General features: G+C 36.6%; 1 protein-coding gene across 2 annotated transcripts in view; it reads left to right on the top strand.

The window, feature by feature from the left end:
* mdga1 (MAM domain containing glycosylphosphatidylinositol anchor 1) overlaps positions 1 to 22,274 on the top strand; it is a 182,254-nt gene that overhangs the window by 51,709 nt on the left and 108,271 nt on the right. For both annotated transcript variants that reach the window (XM_032561218.1, XM_032561217.1), the window contains exon 3: positions 4,424 to 4,563. In XM_032561218.1, coding sequence (XP_032417109.1) covers positions 4,424 to 4,563 — 140 coding nt within the window. The remainder of the gene's footprint in view (positions 1 to 4,423; positions 4,564 to 22,274) is intronic.

Below are 22,274 nucleotides of genomic sequence, written 5' to 3'. Positions count from 1 at the left end.
AAAGAGAAGCTTTATTGTTAGATGTAGCATTTATTTTTATAATTAGTTTGGCTTATCACCTTGGGTGGAACCAACACTATGGGGGAAAACATTAGGCCAGAGTCGCTTTTCCATTGTTTATGTGGATTTCCAGTAAATGAAAAGTGGATGTCATAGTGTACGTAATATAAAGACACTGCAGTACACTGCAGATGGCCTGATGATACTAAAATTAGTATCTGGTTTGTAGCTGCTTATTTAGCCTGAAATTAAAGGGTCACTTCATTCAGGGCATGAAGCACTTTCAACTGCTTTGCTGTTGAAACATGCCATGCAAGTAAACTTGACTTATTTTATAGTAGATTTAATACAGAGATCACTGCTATGTTGATATCAAGCTTTTTCAAGTTTAATGAAACCTCTAATGTGAGTCTCACACATCTCAAGTCCCTGAATACACACACTGTTTGGAAAATAGCCACTCAACTTTTAACATTTTAAAAAGAGTGTGACCATCTTATAACTACCCTCAATTACGTTTCTGAATTTATTATCACATTTGATGTCTAAAATTTTCAATCTCTTTGCCCCAATCTTGTTTGCCTGAGCTTGCAAATAATTCCACCTGTAGTCATCTAACTTAGATAATATAAATATACATAAATGTAATTTTGATTTTGCTGTGAAATTTTATCATGACATGGAACTAAGGAGATCTTTCTTTTATCATTTAAATACACAGCCTAACATAAAATTTCTATGACTACAGTTTTCCCATTGTTGTGAAGGTAAGATATTTTTGAGAATGTGCAAAAGCAAGTGGACATACGTGGTTTACTCCAGCCTTCCAGTTTATTACACAAGAGAGAACATTTAGAGAGCCAAGCATTCCCCCTGTTTATTCTGAACCTTATTTGCATTTCCAGCCATTGTTATGTGTGCAGTCCAGCTAAAGTTTAATGTAAACAAGCCACCCACTTTCTGTCCGCTCAATGATAACAGTTGTAGAGTGTGGTGAAGATTTGTTCTCGCTGAGAATCGATGCTAATCACATCATCATGCTGCCCCGTTCCTCATGCTTCTCTCTGGGGCTTCACACTCCTCTCTAGCCTCTTTGTCCTCGCCCGCTGCTTCTCCTGCTCCATCTCTGTCCCTCCCCTCCTCCCTCCTGTCTCCCTTCATCATAAGCCATCTGAGGCTACTTGCACGCAAGCCAGCCCTCCAGAAGGGTCAGCACCAAGAAGACGCTCACACTGGAGTTGTTACAAAGCAGGGAGCTCCCATAATGCATCCTTCATTTGTTATTTCTGCACCAGTTGTGACTGACGATTGTTTTCCCATATGTTGTAAAGCAGACTTTGTGTGGAAAAGCAATTTACTTGGGGGATCAATAAGACGAGGGAGATAACATGTTTCTTTTGTGTTTGGCTCTGATTCTTGCATAAATCGATTAGATGTGAAAGTGGCCTTAATTAATGGGAATGTTTCAGAAGGAACTTTTTAATTAATTTTTTCAGGTGCAAATCTTGGTATTCTAAAAGTATTCTTATAAAAATATATTTTAAAGTGGAAATATCATGCTTTTAAATCCTTCCGTTTTACATGTAAGTCATTCACTTATGGTCTATGAAAAGTAGAACTGCAATGCGCTGGTCTGAATTCCTCGTTGTTGTAGCTCCACAGATCTCTCTTTTACGTTTCCCCGTTCGGCCGTTTTTGTAGTTTGACAGCAGCCATACAGTTATCTACTGGTAGAGAAACTTTTATCCCAGAGTTTATAAAAGATGCCAACAACGGAAGACTTGTCAATCCAGCCTTTACATGTTGGAGCCAGAGTGTGACCCAGAACAGGACAATGAAGATGACGAACCTGCAGAATCACACATTCAAATGAATCCAGCGCAATGGTGGTGGTACTGTATTTAGACCCTCTACACACACAGATGTAATGGACAGGAAAATGTAAGAATGAGTAGAGAAAAACTTTACACTGAAAAATATGACCCAAAATGAATATAAAGATATCTATGTAGCACCAGGAGAGAATGAATTTAAATCTTTTACATTCATAGACACTGAAATTACTCAAAGAAATTTATTCACAGGCTAAAAAAGTGGACTTTGCATGACATGTCTGCTTTAAATGAAAGATTTGGAAGTGTTTCTGATTCTGAACATTTAGCTTCTGTTGTTCAAAAGCTGAACAGAATTAACACTTCCATTCACTGAAATGTTTAGGGTTTGTTTTTGCCGGTTATTGGTACCAGTTCTTTTCAGTTCAGTTCTGCTTATTTAGTACCTATTCGCAATAATTGTCATCATCATTTAAATCCAGTCATAACAGATTTAAGGTCATTTCAACCAAAGCTATTAAACCGTGTAGTGAAGATCAGTTTATTATTTAATTTGGTAAAAAGGTTTGAAGAAAGCCAGTCGACCTAGTGGAGGTATAATCTTCACAGCTGTCATGATGTGTAGGTTTTAGGTGGATCCAAATGCAGATGACAGAGGCTTTGAAAAGATGGTGATAAATGTAATAAAAATATAAGAACAAAAACTTGCAAAGATCCATGGGGAAACAGGGACCAAAAATACACAAGAAGGAAACCAGCAAGAGAAACATAAACTAGAGTAATAAAGAATAACTAGAAACAATAAATAAACATAACTAGAATCACTAAAGAAGAACAGAAGTGGAAATGGAAGCAAGGCAGAACTAATAGAAAAAGCTAAGGAAGACAAAAATGTCAAACCCCAAAACCAAACAGCCTGACATCCTACATCAACCTTTCCTCTGTATGAAGCTACTAATAAAAAATCCATATTTTAAAACACATACTTTACAGTCATATTGCTCCTACGGTTTAAATATTTAAACTCCTAAACAATTGAAGTTATGTTCCCAAAAGAAGGCTACTAAATTTTTTTCTCACTTACAAGTCAGGAAACTTTCATCAATTTGGAAATAAAAAATAAAAAAAACTCTTATCGTGCAGTGGAAACTGAAGGAGCTCCACCTATCACTCTTATCAATCCAAATCTGTTTTAAAGTTACAGTAGCAGGCAGTGAGCAGCGTGCCTGTCAATCAGCTGACAGACTGACCACCTGAGCAGGTAGCCTGAATAAAACATGGTCTCTAAACTCCAGAGTTCAGGTGCTGGTATCCTGCAACTTTCAGATGCATCGCTGGTTCAACACGTCACGATAAAATGACTAATTTACAGTCTCAGTATGCAAACAGAGTGGTTTTAAGGACATAAATATTTGATTCAGTTTGTAGAAAAAGTTTGACATCTAAATGTTTCAGGTCATCAAAGTTGCAGGTTTGAGCCTTTTCTACTAAAATCTTAGATTTGTTACAATATTGGGTTTGTTATGCTTATTGAAGTCAAAATAAAAATAAAGTGAATGCTATATATGGTCTTAATATTGTTAATCATATTATTTGATATTATTTTGCCAACTGATATGTTTTTGCTATCCATTTTTGTTTCAATATCCTGATATCATGAAAGCATGTTATTTTTTTCTAAACAGTAATCTACCATAAAACTCATAGCAGACCATGTCACCAGTATTTCTAAATGATCCACATGAAAAGCATAAGACAATCTTTGTGCAAATAAGAAACTAAACATAACATTCTAACCTAATCTGACTGAGAAAGTTTAGACGTTTTTAAAGTATTTTTTGCTGCATATCCTGTTTGTCTGACTCATGCTGCCAGTCTTTCTAAAGGTGACTCAATATTTGGCCTTGACGTTCATTGTTTGCAACCCTGACTTTTATAATTATCATGCCTGAGAGTCGGTGGGCGCGACAGGAAATTGAGGGAGACACACCGGAAGGCCCGCCTGTGATCTTGAGTCACATACTAATTGTTTAGTGTTTAACGCTGATATTTTGTCATCAGATGCTGCAAAAGGAGGGATTATATTGCAGCAATGATTCTAAACTAGTTTTCATTTAAAATCTTAAATGAAGTAATGATTATTGGTGGATTAAATTCACATTAATATGATCTTATATATCAGATATCCAAAAGATTCAAATGTACATTTGTCCCTGTTAGGCATTTTTGTCGTGTGACAGAATCACTAAAGAAGAACAGAAGTGGTCAAAATTACATTTTGACCTTTTAATGATGTCCAAGGTTTCAGTTTTCCAAATATATCAGTGTCCCAGATCAGAAACTGATACAGATAATACTCTAGCATTTCTGGAAAGGCTTCTGTTCATGCAGATACAGGAGTAATGCGATATATTTATTTATCTGAGTCATCAGTACTTGCTCTAGTATCACTCATCTACCAAAGAATGACCTTGTTGTTGCTGGGAGTGTTCATACTAAATATGTAATGTGTTTTCTCTTTCTCTGTGTTTGTCTGCATGGTTACATGCCTGTGTCTGTCTGTCTGTGTGTGTGTGTGTGTGTGTTCACAGCTCCAGCTAATGCACAGATTGTGCACTCCGGAGCAGCATGTAACGTCAAGGATGATAACATAAGCGAGAGAATTTACACCATTAAAGAAGGAGACACGTTGGTGCTGCAGTGTATTGTTAAAGGACACCCACGACCACAGGTAGGCTGACTTTTTGTGTGTGAGCAGCTTTAGGTTCATGCTCATGCCTTTCTACCCTGAGTGTGCAGTGCAATTTGGAGTCTCTTTCTTTAAAGGCATTCTTATGTCTTTGAAAAATAGCCTGTCAGCAATCTAACATGCTACAATCCCTCTAAAATGATGGACAGATAAAATAATTTTTGTAGTGTTCTGCTTAGAAGATGTAAGCTTTCAGTGTGTTTGCTTAAATAACACATGTTAAAATATTTCATGCCATGGTTTAGACAGCTGATGTATAAAACTCTGTGTTGTTTTATGTATGAAATTACATAAAACGTTGCAGGGAACTGGAGTGAAGTAATCACTTTCAAGATAGCTGGTGACTTTTATTTCCAAATGGATGCTAATGTGGTTGATAGAGTCATACATCTTTTCCATTCATCTTCCATCTAGTCAGAATATTCAGTCTGCTTTGATCAGCCCCCATTTCCCCTCTTTCCTCTTGAAATTCAATATTTAGGAATTTCTATCTCCTAGGTTTGCTGGCTTGTCAGAGTTTCGCATTCAAGCCTGCAACTCTTTATGTAGTTCCATTTTTCAGACTCAAATATAGCAAAGCCGGAGGTCTTATCAAGTTGCTGATGTTGTTAGAATGCATGAGCACCTTTGCAAATCTGGCAGTGCTTAACTTTGTTTGGATGGTTTGGCTGCTACATCCAGGCACTTAAGGGCAAAACAAGCTGGTGTTTGAGAAAGCCGAAGGCATTCTGTGATTAGAAATGCCCAACCACTGGCTACCAACATGTCATGATGTACCTATGAGTAATTACTTGTGTTTACAGTGTCAAAGAGGTTCAGTTTGTGCTGAGTCACACCGTCTCATCTTTCACTCACCATATAGAGAGATTACCTCAGTGCAAACCCTGCCCTAGGAGTTTCAGTTGAAGCATTATGAATCCTGCCTCTGCGCTCAGTCTGTTGTCATGTTAGCAGCACTGTCACCGTATTTGGTTAGCACTGAACAAATGGCTTTCATGAGTTGAAAGAGCAACAGAGCAGAGAATGTGCTTTCGGACTTAAAGGTCACAGGTTTAATTCCACAAAACAACTCATTGGATAAATGTGCTCTGTGCTGTTAAGAATTGAATTACAGCATGTGCCTTGAGCAAGGTTAACTCTACCACTGCTGATACTTGCAACTTGATATAACATAGAGAAATAAGGTTTCTGAAAAAGAACATAATGAGAGCAAATGAATGAACTTGAATCGAAAATCGGCTAAGGAAAATCAGAAAGAGGGTTTGATTCCTATTTCTACATCAGTGAACAGTCCTCTGTCCATTTTTAGCTTTGGCCATATGGACGTGTTGGAGTACATCCAGTCAGTTAAAAAAAACAACAAAAAAAACATGTTTTTATGCATTGCTATACTCCACACTCCTGGGTGACTAAGTGCACTTTTCTAGTATAGGGTTGGGCCGCCTTTTACCTTTGAAACTGCCTCAGTCTTTTGCAGTGTAGATTCAACAAGGTGACTGAAAAATTCTTCAGAGATCTTGGTTCATACTGACATGATTACATCATTCACTTGCTGCAAATTTTGTCGGTAACACATTTATAATATGAATCTCCTCTTACGCCACACCTCAAAGGTGTTTTATTGGATTGAGATCTGACGACTGTGGAGGCCACTGGAGTACATTGACCTCATTGTCATGATCAAGAAACCAGTTTCAGATTAATTCAACTGGTGCATTATCCTGCTGGCAGTAGAAGATAGACACACTGGGGTCATGCAGTGGCAGACAGGCACAGAATCAATAGGCTTAGGCATTTTGAATAATGCATTGTAGGTCTCAAAGTATGAAAAAATGTATCCCAAACACTCTTGCTCTATCACTACAAGACAGGATCCATCCATGCTTTCATGTTGTTGATGCCACATTCAGACAATCACTACTAAAACCAAGATTCATCAGACCCTGGAACATTTTTTTTACCTCTTCTTGTTTAATTTCAGCAACTCTGTGACAACTAAAGCCTTAGTTTTCTGAATTAGCTAACCCGAGTGCCACCTGATGAAGTTTTCTAATCCTGCAGCCTATTTGGTTCAAAGTTTGACATACCTTGGTTGTATTTATTAGAGTTACTACTGCTTTCCTGTGACCTCAAACTAGTCTGCTCATTCTCCTCCTGCCTCTGACAAAAACAAGACATCTCAGTTTCTGAAATGCTCAGACCAGTCCGTCTAGAACCAACACATTCAAAATCACTTAAATCCACTTTGTTTCACATTTTGATGTTCAGAGGGTCATCTGGAAGACAACTCAATATTTAAATGCATTGAGATGTACTCCTGAACATCTCAATGCTCAGGGGAATTAGCCAATTAGCCAATTCAGTGTATTTTTAATGATCATTTAAACAGATGTACATACTAAATAAATACCGATTACCTAATGCCAAATGTAAACATACCTAGAGAAACATACGTACATGAAAACACCAGCTGAAAACTGCATTTCCAGCAGTTGGAAAGCAGTTTAAAATAGACACAGTGCACACAGACATAAAAAAAATATACAGTCTACATACTACATGTAAACACAAAATGCCAAAAAAACATGGCGTAGACCCGGGGACTGTTTTATTCATGCTGATATGATGCTAGTGGACACGCACCCGGGAAAAAGACTGCTTTTCTCACCTCACACAATCCCACACAGATACACACAAGCCCTCCGCAGATACATCATTTCACTTCATATCTGTCTCTGGAAGTTCACCCACACATCCTCACACACATGGTCTGCATGGGAAAGCCAGGGTTCACTACAGGAAAGCAGATGGATTTGGGGTTACAATTCAGATTTTATAGGCATGCGTGTGTGTGTGTAGATGAATATGTGTAGGGGGTGATGCAAAACAATTGCTTAATTTTCTTGTTAATGTTTATATATGCCTTTAAAGATGGTGGTAGTTTTATTGTTTGAGTTATCTTTTTTTAGTACACACAGAAAAAAGATATAGACATGCACTTGACAACCCAATTTAATCATCACATTTATAGGCATGTGCCTTTAAGAACACAATCAACTTTCTGAAACTTTTATTTTCTCAGAGTGCCGGAATATTAATCAATACAACTGACGCACTGCAAACAACACATACTATACAAGTTCATTTCCCTGGAGCAGTTCAAAGATGTAGGAAATTGCGTCAGTGATTGCTTATTCTCTGGGTCGGAGGTGGGTGTATATTTTGAATAATGATTGCTGTGGTCACATTGTCAGAATGTAAAATATATATGATGTGCGCACACGAGACTTACCCTGCCTCTGGCAAAGAGACGCTGGTTGAGTGAAAGCTTGTGCCGCCAGGTGCTCGCACGGACATGTGTATGTGTAAGTCTGTCAGTGAGAAAATGTCCATGAAGGCTCACAATAACAAGCAAAGGGAGGCAGAGACAAGGAGACAGAAAACACAGTCTTACAAAGAGTTTGCAGGAGTGAAAACTTTCCTGCAACTTATTGATGTGGGACACCTGGGGGGATGTCGAAGCAGCGTACTTTGATTAATCATTCATGTATGTGACAAGCGAAATTGTGTGTGTAAACAGCAATATCAGATTAGTGTTCTCGTACAAAATAAAAAAAAATTGTTTAGTCCATATCTTTACCCAAACAAAAATTATTCAAGTTCTAGTGTCTGTCGGTGTCATAACAATCTGTTATAAAGTCTACAAAGAGAGGAGTATTTCTCGGTGGTCTTTATATTCAGGATACTGTTCTGGTGACAGCAGAAGCAAACAGTGTGCTGACCTCTGTCCAGTGCATTCTGCTTGAGTAGCACACCGCAGCATTCTGCTTTGAGTCCCTTTGGGCTTACAGAGGTTCCAGCGCATTCCACTTGCTGCATCGATAACCTGATCCTTGTCACCCTACTGTCTCCTTGAACATGTTTACAGCTTTCCATACCTCCTCTTATATTGCACTGCTCTGCCAAGGCTCTTCACTGTTTTATCTGTTTTGTTTGTTTTTTAGAAAAAAATAATGTTGAATTACTGTTATTGCTTTTACCCTCCTATTGCTTCTTACTTGACACATAGTACAAATCCCAATAAGGAACCTTAGGGGGCCTCTCGATGAATATATTCTGTGACATTATCTGAAAGTTGCTAAAAGCTAAAAGAAAAAAACATAAACAAAACCCATGTGAAATGTGGTTTCAGACGTCCATGTTGTTTTTCTGAGTGCATGGAGTAAAGTTTGCTTGCTGTCTTTGGCAAAATAATTGTCTGTTAAAGTTCAAGTGCTGCTAAGGTTTTAAGCAATAAGACTGCAATTTGGAAAACTGAAGTTGGCCATTGTGCCATTATTTGCAACTGAATTAAGAATGTGTTGAAATTTAGTTCAATACACATGGCTTGAATAGCTGCTGTAGAGGGAGAGAGAATTTTCAGTCTACAAATACTTACCCTCATATGCTTCTAGTTTAAACTATTCTAAACCTGATGGATAAGAGTTTTGCTAAATGAGAAGTAGATTAAACATTACCAAAAGAGATGTTCTAGTTCACTTTTTAGTCATAGTTTAGTGAGAGGACTTATAAACCATACTTGTTTTCTGAAGTATTTATCTTAAGAATTAAACTAAAGATTGTAAATACAAAAAGCAAACACTGTTTCAGTATTGTTCGAATGACAGACACAGATATCACAAGGTAAGAAGAAGTTATTGTCGCACAATTTCACTACCCCCATTGACCTCTTTCTTCTGCAACTTGTTTTTTGTTATTTTAGTTTACTAGTAAACACACCTTGTTTAAGAAAAACAACATTGCTATAAAGACTGTAGGGGTCTATATTTTATTAATCAGATAAGCAGTTTCTTAGCAATTCAGGATTTCTTTTACTGCTGGTGGTTTCTTTCTCTGGAAAAGGAGCTGCTCATGTCCCCCATTTTAATGAGTCTATTTAAGATTACAGGAATATGATGCATGGGTTCTGATTGACACTTGATTTTTCTAGATTATACCACTATAAATATCCCACATTTCTTTTTTTAATTCAAGCTGCATTTTTGGTGGATAAAAAACAAAAACAAAATCTGTACCCTCTAATATCAAGATGATGAAGATTTATCTCATTCAGTCTTTCTCCTCTACTCTTTCATTCTCTCAAAAAGAGGATCCAATTTAGCCATGGTCAGGCCAGACCAATAAATAGCTGCTTTACAGAAAATGAGTCTGATTGAGGATTTATCCAATCCTTTATCAGGACTGATTGTTTACCTTTGCCTGAGCCAGCCTGCAATGAAAAGAGAGCTCTCGCCTTTATCCATACAGAGAAGAGAAAAATCCAATCATTTCTCTCTGTCTTCCTTCCTGCCTTTGTTGCTCAATTTACCTTCATATTGTCTCTTTTTCATCTTTACTGCTCCTAAATCAAAAGTCTTCATGTCTATCTTTCCTATTTCTCCGATATGTTTCTCTAATCAATCCTCATATTTTTTCTGATGTTGAGTTTATTTATTTATTTATTTTTTTTCTGTGTATTTCATGCTTCCTTAATGCTCTGTCTTTGCTGACAACAAATCATACATCAAGTCAGAAGATGTTTGTAAGTGAACAAACAACTTTATGGCCACCAAATACCACATCAGATAGGTCAGGTATAGTTATGAAACAGTGTAATGTAGGGATAGGTCATGCAACAATATCCAAACCTTTAAACCACAGACAGAACACAGTTCCATCCACTATTTGAAAATACAAAGATTATGTAAAAGCTGAACATATCTGTTCATCTAAACTATAGTCATGGACCAGCTATGAATCAAGGAAGCTGCCCAGAGGGCCTTGGTAACTATGGAAGAATTTCAGAAGGATATAGATATTTTTCAACGTGGCATTACATGAAATGTAAATAAAAACAGAATTTTAAAAATACTATTTCACCCTTTCAAATAGTTTTATTATCTTTCGAGAGACAACCGCGATCCTCTCCAATCAGGAAATTTAAACTTTGCTTAAACTTTACTTTCAGAAGTATCTGAAATGTATTCATACTTACGAAGAAGTATGCATTCATACTTCTTCGTAAGTATGAATTTGGAATTAACATTATAAATCATATAAAAAAATATATTATAGACAAGTTTTAAGAACAAAACCATTGCTGGAAGGTAGCCATGCGACATCCTATTTAAAGTTTGGCACAAGCCACGTGGGAGAAACTTCAAACATGGAAGAAAGTGCTCTAACCAAATGAGACAATAGTCAATTTAAATTCAAATAATCCATTTCCACTGAGAAACATGGTGTCATGCTGTGGGCATGCGGGGACAGAGAAGTGGGTCAGGGCTATTGAGATAATGAATAGAGCTAAAACATTGTAATTCTGAAAGAAAACCGGTTAATGGCTTCAAAAGATGTCCGCCTAAACATCAAGTGAGAGCTACAGTAGAATGACTTGGATCAATACATACATATATTTTAGAATGTGAAATTGTGTTTTTGAAAACCTGCAGCTGCAAAAGGTGGTTCTGAAAAGTATTGACTAAAAGGGAATGAATGCTTATGAACCACACTTTTTAGATTGTAATATGTTTTTATTTCACGTCATTATTATGCAATACTTTGGTGTTAGTCCGTCCATATCCTGAAATGGATAGACCAACACTAATCTGTTATATAATATATTGAAGATTTTGTTTGTTACAAGACAAAATGTGACAACATTTTCAAGGCTAAGGTACTTTAGCGAGAAACTGCTTTGTTTAGGTAAGAAGTCAAAATGCTTGATAGATTTTTATTTGTTTCATGCCAAACGGAAACATTTTCAAAATCTGGATTTTTACTAAAGTAACACAGTGACTTTAGTACTGTGTTACAAACTGTCTTCTTTTAATTCCTTGTATTACAAATTATAATTAAAGCATTTGGAAACCTTTTGAAGAGAGCTAAACATATGAGGAAAAAATGCAGAAAAACTGCAACTCGCCAATGCAACAAATCCTATTGTTAAAGATGGGCCATAAAGTGCTTGAAGTATTGCTCATAGTAGCTTTCTGGACAGTTGGGCTTTAGCTAACAAAGCGCCCATACCCTCATCCACAAAGCCAATTTTGCTTCACACACGTAGGCCATGCACACGCTCTCATGGCTTCTTCAAGAACACAAGAGAGGAGAGTAAATGGTTTTTCTGAAAGTGATTCCTACCTCCCTATTATTTATTCATGGGTCTACTGGTCATTGCAACCTTGAGACTCGTGTGATAAATTCTATACAGGGGCACGGTGGAGAAAGCTGCAGCTGGGAAAAGTAGAGAGGCCAGGAGAAGACGTGGGGAAAGGAGAGGACTGGAGAGAGGGAGGCGAGTGCTGCGGTCTGGAATATGGGTTTGGATTTCCGTCCTTGAGGAAAGAGTGAAGGGCGATCGATAGTGAAGCTGAAAGTGAGGCTGATCGGGTGGCACCACGAGGCTGCACAGGCACTCAGCAGGAACACAGCTTAGACACAAACAAGGTCACTGCTGGACCCCCCCAAGCAGAAAGGAAGACAGAACTAAGAAGAGGCTTAGGGTAAAATCAAGATGCATCATAGTTCAAGAGATGGTTCTCAGAATGTGTTTGTGAATTCCTTTTAAACTTTCAAATGAAAGAAGAGAATTCATTAGCTTGTTTTAATTGTGCACTGGCCATAAAGGAAGGATGTCTTTGAGACCAAAGAAAGGAGCAAAAACAGGAGAAGAAAAGATGTTTTGTCAACAACCTCTGGTACATCAGGCTTTTTGCAGATGTGTTTGAGAGAAGGAAAGCACACATTGGTGTGGTTCTTTATGTATTTGAAAGGCATGATATGAACAACAAAAACTGAGTAGAAACTGATAATCATTGATGATCACTGTTGTGTTTTTTTGCTGACTATATTTAATATTTTAGCTGTTGCATTTGCAAAGTTTTCAAAGAGCTACCTGTAATTGATGAGAGTTGGGGTTCAACGTAGGTCACCCAACATAGACACCAGTTAACCTCTGCCATGTTTTAGGATTATGGAGGACAGTAAGAGTAACAGGAGAGAAGTGACTCATAAATTAGAAAATAACTTCAAACTCCATGCAGAAAGACTCCAAGCTGGGATTCAAACTCAGGACCTTGTTGCTGCAAGGCAACAGTGCTACCAACTGCACCACCGTGCTTCCTCAATGAATATTTTAATTAATCTGAATAGCTTGCAAACTGTTAAAAATAAAGCAGTGTTTTAATTTTTTATACACTAAGAATGATCTAATGTTCCTAAAATAACAGATGACTTTTAGTCTTTTCAGCTTTAGGTTTGTTTTAATAACTAAGAATTACTTTAAAGTCAGTACAAAAATAGTTTTGCTATCATCTAAATTCAGGATAGACATGCAAGCAACTTGTTCCAGTTCAAAATGACAAATTGAGGAAAATCCAGCAGAGTTACTCATGGATGACTTACTGTTACAGATAATCCCCGAGTGACAGTGACACTGAAAGGAGAAAGTAGACGTAACCGGAGAACTATACAGTTACACACCAAATAAGGTAGATTTCTCCAGAAAAAGAGATAAAGGTGATTCAATTATATATTTGAATATTTGTCTCAAAGTCACATTCTTATTTACATGCGGTGGTATTTATTTTGAACATCTTTACAATGTCTTAATTTGGTTCAGAAGGTGAAAAACCTTTCTCACTGCAATGTGAATCAACTATACTTGGCTGAAAACTGGTCAGGATTGATCAAATGATCCAAGCAAACTTGACTTTAAATCTACGAAATTCTATATCTGGATTAGGTCTGTACACTGACATACTTGATTAAGTTCAGGAAAAGAATCTTGAAAACACAAAAAACTCTAAATATTTGAGATAATAACATGACTGTTATCCAGCTTTTTTTCTGCTCTCTTACTTCTCCAGTATTTAGCTAGTACAGTAAATTGGTAAATGATCAAAACCTTCCCAAAAGGTAAAAAAAAATTTTTTAAACATGATCATAAATAACTTGTTTAGAAAAGTCAAGAAACTTAATATCTTCATCTTTAAATCTTTTTTAAAGTTGGTCCTATTAAACTGACTTCGTTCCTCAGACATTGAAATGCTTCCAATGGCAATCTGAATGGCTCATTATTGTATGCCTATTTAACAAAAGAACCAAGTTAAAGTGTTAAAGTGAAGATCAGCACCCTTGACAGCATGAGACCAAACAATGACCAAATCAAATTCATTTTCATCATAAAAACACTTCTGTGTGAGAGATGTCCCTGGTTGTTTGGTCCTATACAGCTTGTCTGTATATCTGAATGTCTCTGCAGTGTCTGCTGCCGTAGCAACGCACTGTACTTGATTGAGTAACCCCTTACTTATGCTAAAGCTAATAAAAATATGTTCTGTATTGGTGTCTGAATGTATGTGCTTGCAATATAAATGACAGAGAGAAAGGGAGCAGCCTTGCTGAATCGTCTAGACATGACTTTAAGGCATATTTTGCATGTTAGTCAGATATGTATTTTAACATCTCATATTAAAATACAGTTTTCTTGGCTCCTTATTTTCCAATTTATTTTAAAGAATCCTAATAATTTAAATAACTTGCTTACACAGCTATGTTTTTGCTTGTTTTCAAACGGAGTGGCCTTGTTATGGCATGTAGCTTCTTTCTATGTATCAAATGTGTTTACTGTGTTTTTCTAGAGTAATGCTTCAGCAATTACTAGTTCATAGTTTACTGTCAAACCATAGACATATAATTTAACAATAACTAGGTAAAGGCTTGAATAAAAAAGCTTTTTCATGTAATTTTTAACCTTCATTTACATTTCTAAGTAGGACTTTTCTCCCATGGATAAACCGAGTTGTAATTTCTACGGCAGAAGGACCATGCAATGTCCTTCTGCCAAGCAATGACATCATCTGCTTGCACATAATTAAAGACGAGTGGCAAGAGGTCCAATTTCACCATGCTAAGCCTTGCTTGTGCTAATCATCCAGTGCTCATTACAACTAACTTGCAGTCATCCAACATGGGCAGATTGTGTATGGTAGCAGCTGACACTGCAGCTCGTGACTGTCTGCATGGAAAAGAGAGCCGGGTGGATTTGCTGATGCTGTCTGTCGCTGTGTTCTCTGCTCTGACTCAAACCTTGGTCAACCACAAATTAAGAAAATCCTCAAATTAGATCTGTTTGAAATTGTCTCTCTCTCTTAGTGAAATGCATGCATTTAAAAAAAAAAAAAATTTCTTTATGTATTGTGGTTTTTGATGGTTTATATTTTGTTTTTTTGTTTTAGCTATAAAATTGCTCTTATTGATAATGTGTAATCAGCTTCAGTTTCTGTAATTTTATTACTGCCTCAGTCAAAACGTCTGATAAAAGCATTCATTTTGTCTGAGAGATGGGGGGGGGGGGGGGGGGGGTGTTCAATATCAATGAGTCTCTTATTATTTATTTTTTTCCTGTGAAATCTCTATGCCATGGATTGATATAATGTATTTCATAGGGAGATTTATACAGAAAACGCATTAATACCTGCAGATCATATATTGAAAATGACGTCTTAGTGACATTATGGCTAAAAATTCATCTAAGCACATTTTTCTTACCTGTCAGTTCTTTTCTCACTCTTCATCACTCTCTCAATTCTATATTGTTTGGCTTCTTAACTTTAATACCTCTCTTATATTATTCTGTTTTCAACATTTATGTCTTTCCTGTGGTTTTCTTTAGTTCCCTTTTCTGTCTTTTGTGCTTCCTACCACCTTCTTCCTTTCTCTGAAGTTGGTACCGAATTTTCTTCTCTACTACAATTTTTTTTTCCCTGTCAAGAAAGAAAAAAAGCTCACATCCTTATGTGCAATGCATTGAAAAATAACCATATAAGCTGTGATGCTTGAAATAGTTTTGGTTAACTACTCTCCTCACTTATTTTTAAAGCATCGAGTTTTGCGTTTCACTCCGATACCCAGTTTTCTCACTCCCTCACTGCTTTCAAGTGACAGATAATTAAAACAGATATTTCAGTGCTGCAATGCTTTTTGTCTCACAGTATACTGCATGTCATCTTCACATTGTCACATTAAGTATTTTATTGTATTCTTTGTTTGAAACGTAAGACAGCACTGATTACATCAGAGTATTTATCACTTTGAGCTGCCATCATCAGCCTGCAGGATTCAGCTATTTTGTCACTTTTGTTGTGATTTCTGCTTATTTCTTCCGTTGCTCCTGCACATTTCTGCTTAGATCTTGTGCTTCTTGTGTTGTGCATGCATTTGTGTTTATCCTAGGGCAGCCATGTGTGTTTGTGGGTCTGCATCCATGCCAAGTAGTATTCCCCAATAACAGGATTACCATCTTAAGACTTTTCATGGCAAGTGAGCCAGCTGGATGGATATAGCACTGTAGTGTAAACTCCACTGGCGTTACATCAAGAAAAGAGTTAGTAAAATTATATAAGGCAGCTCCAGCCAGCTCTGTGTGAGTTTCTGGGAGGGTGTATAAAGGATTCAGAGATGCTTAACATCCCTGAAAGCAGCTGTGGTCTAGAGAAGGGGAACCCTTGAAAGCGAGGAATTGCTTACAGTGCTGTCAACGCAGTAAGGATTTAACTCTTATGAAATTATTTTCTTCTACAGTTATGCTTTAGACTTTATTTAATTGTAAAACTGAACGATGCAGCTTTCCCAAGTAGACGGCTAAGATAAATGAACGTTTACAACCAGCAGCTAAATTGTAACGATTATGCACAGGAAAGATGCAAATTATTCTGGAATATAATAAAGCTGTCAAAATTATCCTAATGGTTGTGAGGCAATTGTGCTCTACTACAGTTCCTAAACTTGGATAAAAGTTTAGATAGACAGTAATAGGCCTGCCTCTGACATACATTAATGAGTTGCAAAACTTGAATTGAAGTCCATGTACTCTAAGACAGATCTGGGCTTTTTTTATAACCACTACAAAAATATAAAAGGCCCTCAAAGTCGCATACAATTCCATCCATTGGAGAGACATAGAAGGCCATTATGCTAAAATGAGTGTTTTGTTTTCTTGATCCAGCTCACTTGAAGTAAGGATAACTAGCAAAACAAGCCTTGATTGCTCGAGTCAGCAACAACCCAGTGGAAAAGAGTATACCTCTTTTATTTCTAAAAAGAATTTGATTACGTTGATTATTCACAGAATGCATTACTGATATACAGTACATTTTGCTTGTTGAACAGGTGTCACTGCTGCTTTATGTGTCCCACAAGTATCCTTTTCAGACAAAAAACAATCAATTTAAAACATGCTTTTTTGTAACAAAGTGCCAAAACTGAAGTCTTTTCTTTATTTCCAGGTAGCTTTTGAATCAAATTAATTTCTCCCTGTAGAAAAAAACTAAACCACTAAATCATCTCCAGGTAACATGGTACTTCCATTTTTATTGTTGGTGTGTCGATAGTTTTCAGTCTTAACTGCAGGTCAAAAGGACCTGACAGGCACTGCACTGTGGAATCCTATTGATCCTATGTTCTGTGTCACTCTTTAGTCTCAAAGTCTCAGAGATAGATTTGATTGGCCATTGAAAGTATGTGGGGGTGTGTGTGAGAGAGAGAAAGATAGAAAGAGGGAGTCAAAGAGGGAGCAAAAAGGGGGAGGAATACGGCAAAGTAGATGATGTAAAAAAATAATCAGACTTGTAGAAGAATATTAGGAAGCAGGGTTGGAGAGAGAGAATGATAAAACCTAGATAGACTAAATAACATGGAAGAAATTACTAGGATGAAAAAAAAGTAGTACCATTCCTATACCCCTACCTCCTATTATTTTAATTCCATCTTAATCTTCATTCCTCTTTGATTCCTTGTCAATGGCTTGAAGTGGCAAAAAGGAAATGTGGTGTTTTAGTTTGCATTATACTAATGTAAAAGATCAGATATCTCTTATTTCATTTATTTTACAAATAGTTAAGACTTGTTGTTCCTGGGGATTTTCCGGTGTATGAGCTTTAAGAGAACGGGAAAAGCTTCTCAAATAAAAACATAGCCTGGGGTGAAATATGGAAACATCTCTGGTTTGATTTTAAACAAAGTTTTGAACCAGTATACCAGAGCCAGCGCCGATGGGTGTGTAGGGAAGTTGTCTGCTTCTATTTCTTCTCATGCAGACTGAGAGACTGTGGGAATTCAGCCAATGTACACAAACAACTCAGTAAATTAAAATATCCCTTCCAGTTAAGCTTGTTTCTCATATTAATCTTATCTTTTCCAAACTTCAAGCTGTCAAACAGGTTTAAAACATACTTTCTATTAAGCCTACATTTCTTTATAAATTTGTTTTTATTGGTCTGATGTGTTTTTCTATTCTATGAAATTACATGTGTTTTCATTAGCTTCAAGTGGGAAAATGTAATCATAAATAACAGAAGTCAAAGGCTTGAAAATCTGTGTAATTAATCCATAATGTGCTATACTTAGTAAATTAAGTTACTGAAATACATTTTAGCAACTTTTCAACAATATTTAAACGTATTGAGATGCATATGTGAAGTAATTTAAGGCATTCTTTTATTAAACTAAGAACTCATAGTCTTGAAAGATAAACCCAAATCTCAAACACTCATTGGTTAAAGGTTGCTATAAGCCAAATACAGCCCAGATAAAAGTTTAGAAAAAAAGAAGCCCAAAGTCTGAAAAATTTGAAAAGGAGAAGCATACGATGGAAAAAAGAACCTTCTGCAATAAAGGAAGCTGAGATTAAAGAAGCAGCAAAGAAATAGAAATCAATAAAATAAACACTGGGTTTAACAGAAACAACTCTTCCTAACATTGGTTCTTTCATTCTTTCTTCTTGTCATTTCCTTCTTAATGCAGAGGATTTGAAAGGGCTTTTCAAATATAAGTGTTCAAACTTACAATAACATACTGATTAACCTTTCTGTAAAGCTGAACAAAGTTAAAAGATGACTCTTTTATTCAAAGCAAACACACTAATGTTTAACGACATAAAGATGAGCCTTAAGGCCCCCACATACTCGGGCGTACTGTACCATGAACCGCGCAGACGGTTGGGTCTTCATACTCGAGTGTACTGATTACCTAAAATTCTCTTGTGACAAATTCGTTTAATGCACACAATCCTAATGAGAACTAGCAAGTTTGATTAACTATTTGGGCGCCTAGCTCTGTTTCTTCTCCATCTGGGAAGCCTTAGCTAACCTCTCAGTGCGGGACAGAGAATGGCAGTCACATGTCGATTCATCCGTTGCCCAGAGCCAGCGCAGCATCCTACTGCGGGCAGAGGAGCAGCAGGAGGCCGCACTGGCTTTAACTGTATCAGGGATCCATTCAATAAGCTTTGTATGTTATGTTCCAAAAAAACAATTGCGATCGGTTTAATAATTTGTGCTGCAATCGAAAATGAGCACATGCCCGATCATCCTTTCCTTGCCGTTGTTCGAGGAAAAAAAAAAGTCAACTTATTGGACCACCTCTCTGTTAATTTTGTAATTCACCATGTCAATGTTTGCGTGAATATATAAAGTCTGTTGCTGTTAAGCATTTTCTCTTACGTGTCTATCACGTCCCTGTGACAGCTTTATGTTGACTGTTATCATATTGATGTCAACTTTGACACAACATGAACTCATAAAAAGCCTTATTCCCAACCTTATCAGCCAGGTGTCACATGAAAACCAGTTTGATGTGAACACTGTTTCCACCGGGTAGTTTAACGTGCGACACCAAGTACGCGTACGCGATCATAAGAATCTATCTTTGCACAGACATGTCCGACGGACGTCCACTTCAAGTCCGCAGACTGAAGTGGACGTATGTTGGGGCCTTTAGCAATGATGATCTTAAAAGAAGATATATTTTCAGTTCAAGTCAGTTCATCTCTGGTTATTTACTTAGAGACAATTAACTAATTCCAGTACAGGATACCTTATAGGAAAAACTGTTATATAGAAAAACATTTTATATATTTAATATAAAATGGAGCATTTAAATTTAATTTAAAGATCTTTAAATTTGATTCTGGACTTTATTGAAAGTTAAAAAACCAGAGCTAATATTAATATCTACATCAAGAACACTCTCTCAAATCTAATAAAATTAACTACTTTATTAGTGATAACTGATGAACCTGGATGGCTTGTGAGAGTTGTTATAACTATCCATTCATTTTTATAATGCAGAAATACAAAACAGTGAAGTGTTGTTCTGCAGCACCATGCTCTCCCCACACTTTGCACTTTTAAATTTACTGGATTTGTCATTTTATTTTGCAGTCTTTTCTGGTATTTTCTTAGCATTGCTATCATTTTGCTACATTTTACAATGAGCAACATTATAGTCAGTGTGAAATTACCCAAAGAGCTCACAGATAAAATTATGATGAACAATGTAAGCATCTAGGACTCATAAATTAACTATGACAACATCAAGTACTGAGAGATGAAAACAATTATTATGTGGTGACATTTTCAGTGGTATACTTCTCAATCAATCAATTTTAAGGTCTAGTTTTGTCCCTCTTTTTAAACTGACACCAACCACTGACCTCATTCTCTGTAGTTTCCATCTGTGCAAAACAGCTTAATTCTCCCCAAGCCAGGTCTCACAAACTCAGGAGCTGGAGTGTGTGGTGCCAACTCCCAGCATTTGTTTTGCATTCATTATTTCAGTTCAAATCATGTTTTAATCTGTTAGGCTGTACACAACAGGTTGTATTTTAACTACTACAAGAAGCCATAGCTACATTGTAGCCCACCAGGTTTTCTGTCAGATCGTTTGTCACTGAGTAATTAATCAGCAGCAAACTGGCGTAAAGTGAGTGATGAATAGTTTTGAATCCCCGAAGGAGAAGAAAACATTTAGGTGAATGTGTCAACAAAAGTTTACTGGATAAACGTCAGACAGTTCTACCTTGAATATAAGCAGTGAGAACATTTCCCACACTGCCAGATAGTTTAACTTGCGATATTTTTAGTCGTTGCCGATTTTTAGATTTAATATTGAGATTGCTTTATTGACAAAGTTTGTACTAAATTGTAAGGAAATGGCTGCTGCTCAAGCGGACCAGCAAAGGACCGGTCCAAATCGGAAATAATTGGAAGCCACCAGGCAAAACTTGGCTTCTCCAAAGACCAACAGTCAGATTGTATCATCTTGCATTTTATTCTAGAAGGGAAAGCACTATGCTGCAGTTGTTTTCCCCTATTTTTACAGTAGTAGTGAGAGGTCAAGGGCTTTTTGACATTATGTTTGAGGCAGTGGCCTAAAGACCACAGATGGCTAAGAGATGTCTTTATCTCTGATGGTTGGACACAGCAATTTTCTTTTAAAGGCTTGGAAAGCAGCACTACAGATTCTTTTGAAGCAAAAGAAGGTGATTTTAGCTACTCTTTCAATGTTTTATTCTTCAGTCTAGCTTGTCATTTTGTTTTATCTGTGTAACTTTTTGGGCTTTTATGTGTTGCTGCCTTTTGGCCAGGTCCTCCTTTTTAAAGAGGTTTTTAGTCTCAATGGGATTTTATCTTGGTTAAAGAAATTCAAAAATAAACTTTTTAAAATCAGTAATGAAAGCCGAAATGTCACAAATTTGCTAATGAACAAAAAAAAGCCTACTACCCTTTAATGGTTTGTTTTCAACAATAGTTTGATTCATGATGTTATCGTGTCATGAGCCTTAGTGCTTGAGTGAAGCAGACTGTATAAAACTGGGGCATTTGACATCATCTGTGTAAGAGTTGTGCCAGAAAATAAAGCTGAGACTCAGATTATGGGACAGACTTGTATTCAAAATCGTTACGTCCTACCAGAGAACTGCATTTGGTTTTTGTTGTTTTTATTTTCTTTTGTAGGATTAAGATTGAACAATATGGTCTTAATGTTTTATCTCAATATCTTAAACAATGAATGTGTTGATAAAAATTTACTAAGAATTTATCAAAACTTCAAAATAGTCTTTTGGCAGTACAAACACTGCTGCAAAGTAAAATATATGTCATTGTAAGTGTCATCCTTTGTAACAATAGATGATATGATGACTGCCATCCCAATACATTGGATGAAGATGTTTTTTAATCTATTACTTTTTTTCCCATTACAAATGAGTTGGAGGAACATGAGGACAACTTGTCTTTGTCTCCACATTTCCAGCAAAAATAGTTCAGATGTTTTTTGACACATTTTTAACTTGATGGGAATTGATGTTTTATTGCTGCATTGTGAAATAAATCAAATTTCCCAGAGTTGGAGATACACTGAGCCACTCGGGACTTTTGACTTGTTAAGTCAAATTAAATACCAGAAATTCACCATACGTTCCTTAACAACTTCTCAAAAAACACTTCTGCCAAACTTTTAAACTGCCAAAAGAGGCTGATCTTAGCCTGAGATATGAAGACATGCATTTCTTTGATAAATATTGACTTGGCATTGTGGGCTTGAACATGAAAACTTCAAAGACTCAGCTGACTCACCAACACCTTGTGAAATCTGATGGCGTATTTTAAAATTACTGCTTTGCCCGATTACAGAAGGTTATTAGATTCTGTCTCAGTCTATATTCCTGGACACAATTCAGTGGTTAACATGCCAATATTTATGGTTCTAATGGTTCAGAAAGTGCAATACACAGTTTATAAACACATTCAGTGTAAAATGGAATTATTACTTATGACTACAGCAAAGCACATTACCACTAATGGAAAATT

This window comes from Xiphophorus hellerii, chromosome 4 (assembly GCF_003331165.1).
Source record: "Xiphophorus hellerii strain 12219 chromosome 4, Xiphophorus_hellerii-4.1, whole genome shotgun sequence".
Lineage (NCBI taxonomy): Eukaryota > Metazoa > Chordata > Actinopteri > Cyprinodontiformes > Poeciliidae > Xiphophorus > Xiphophorus hellerii.
This window is presented reverse-complemented; position numbering and strand designations above follow the sequence as displayed.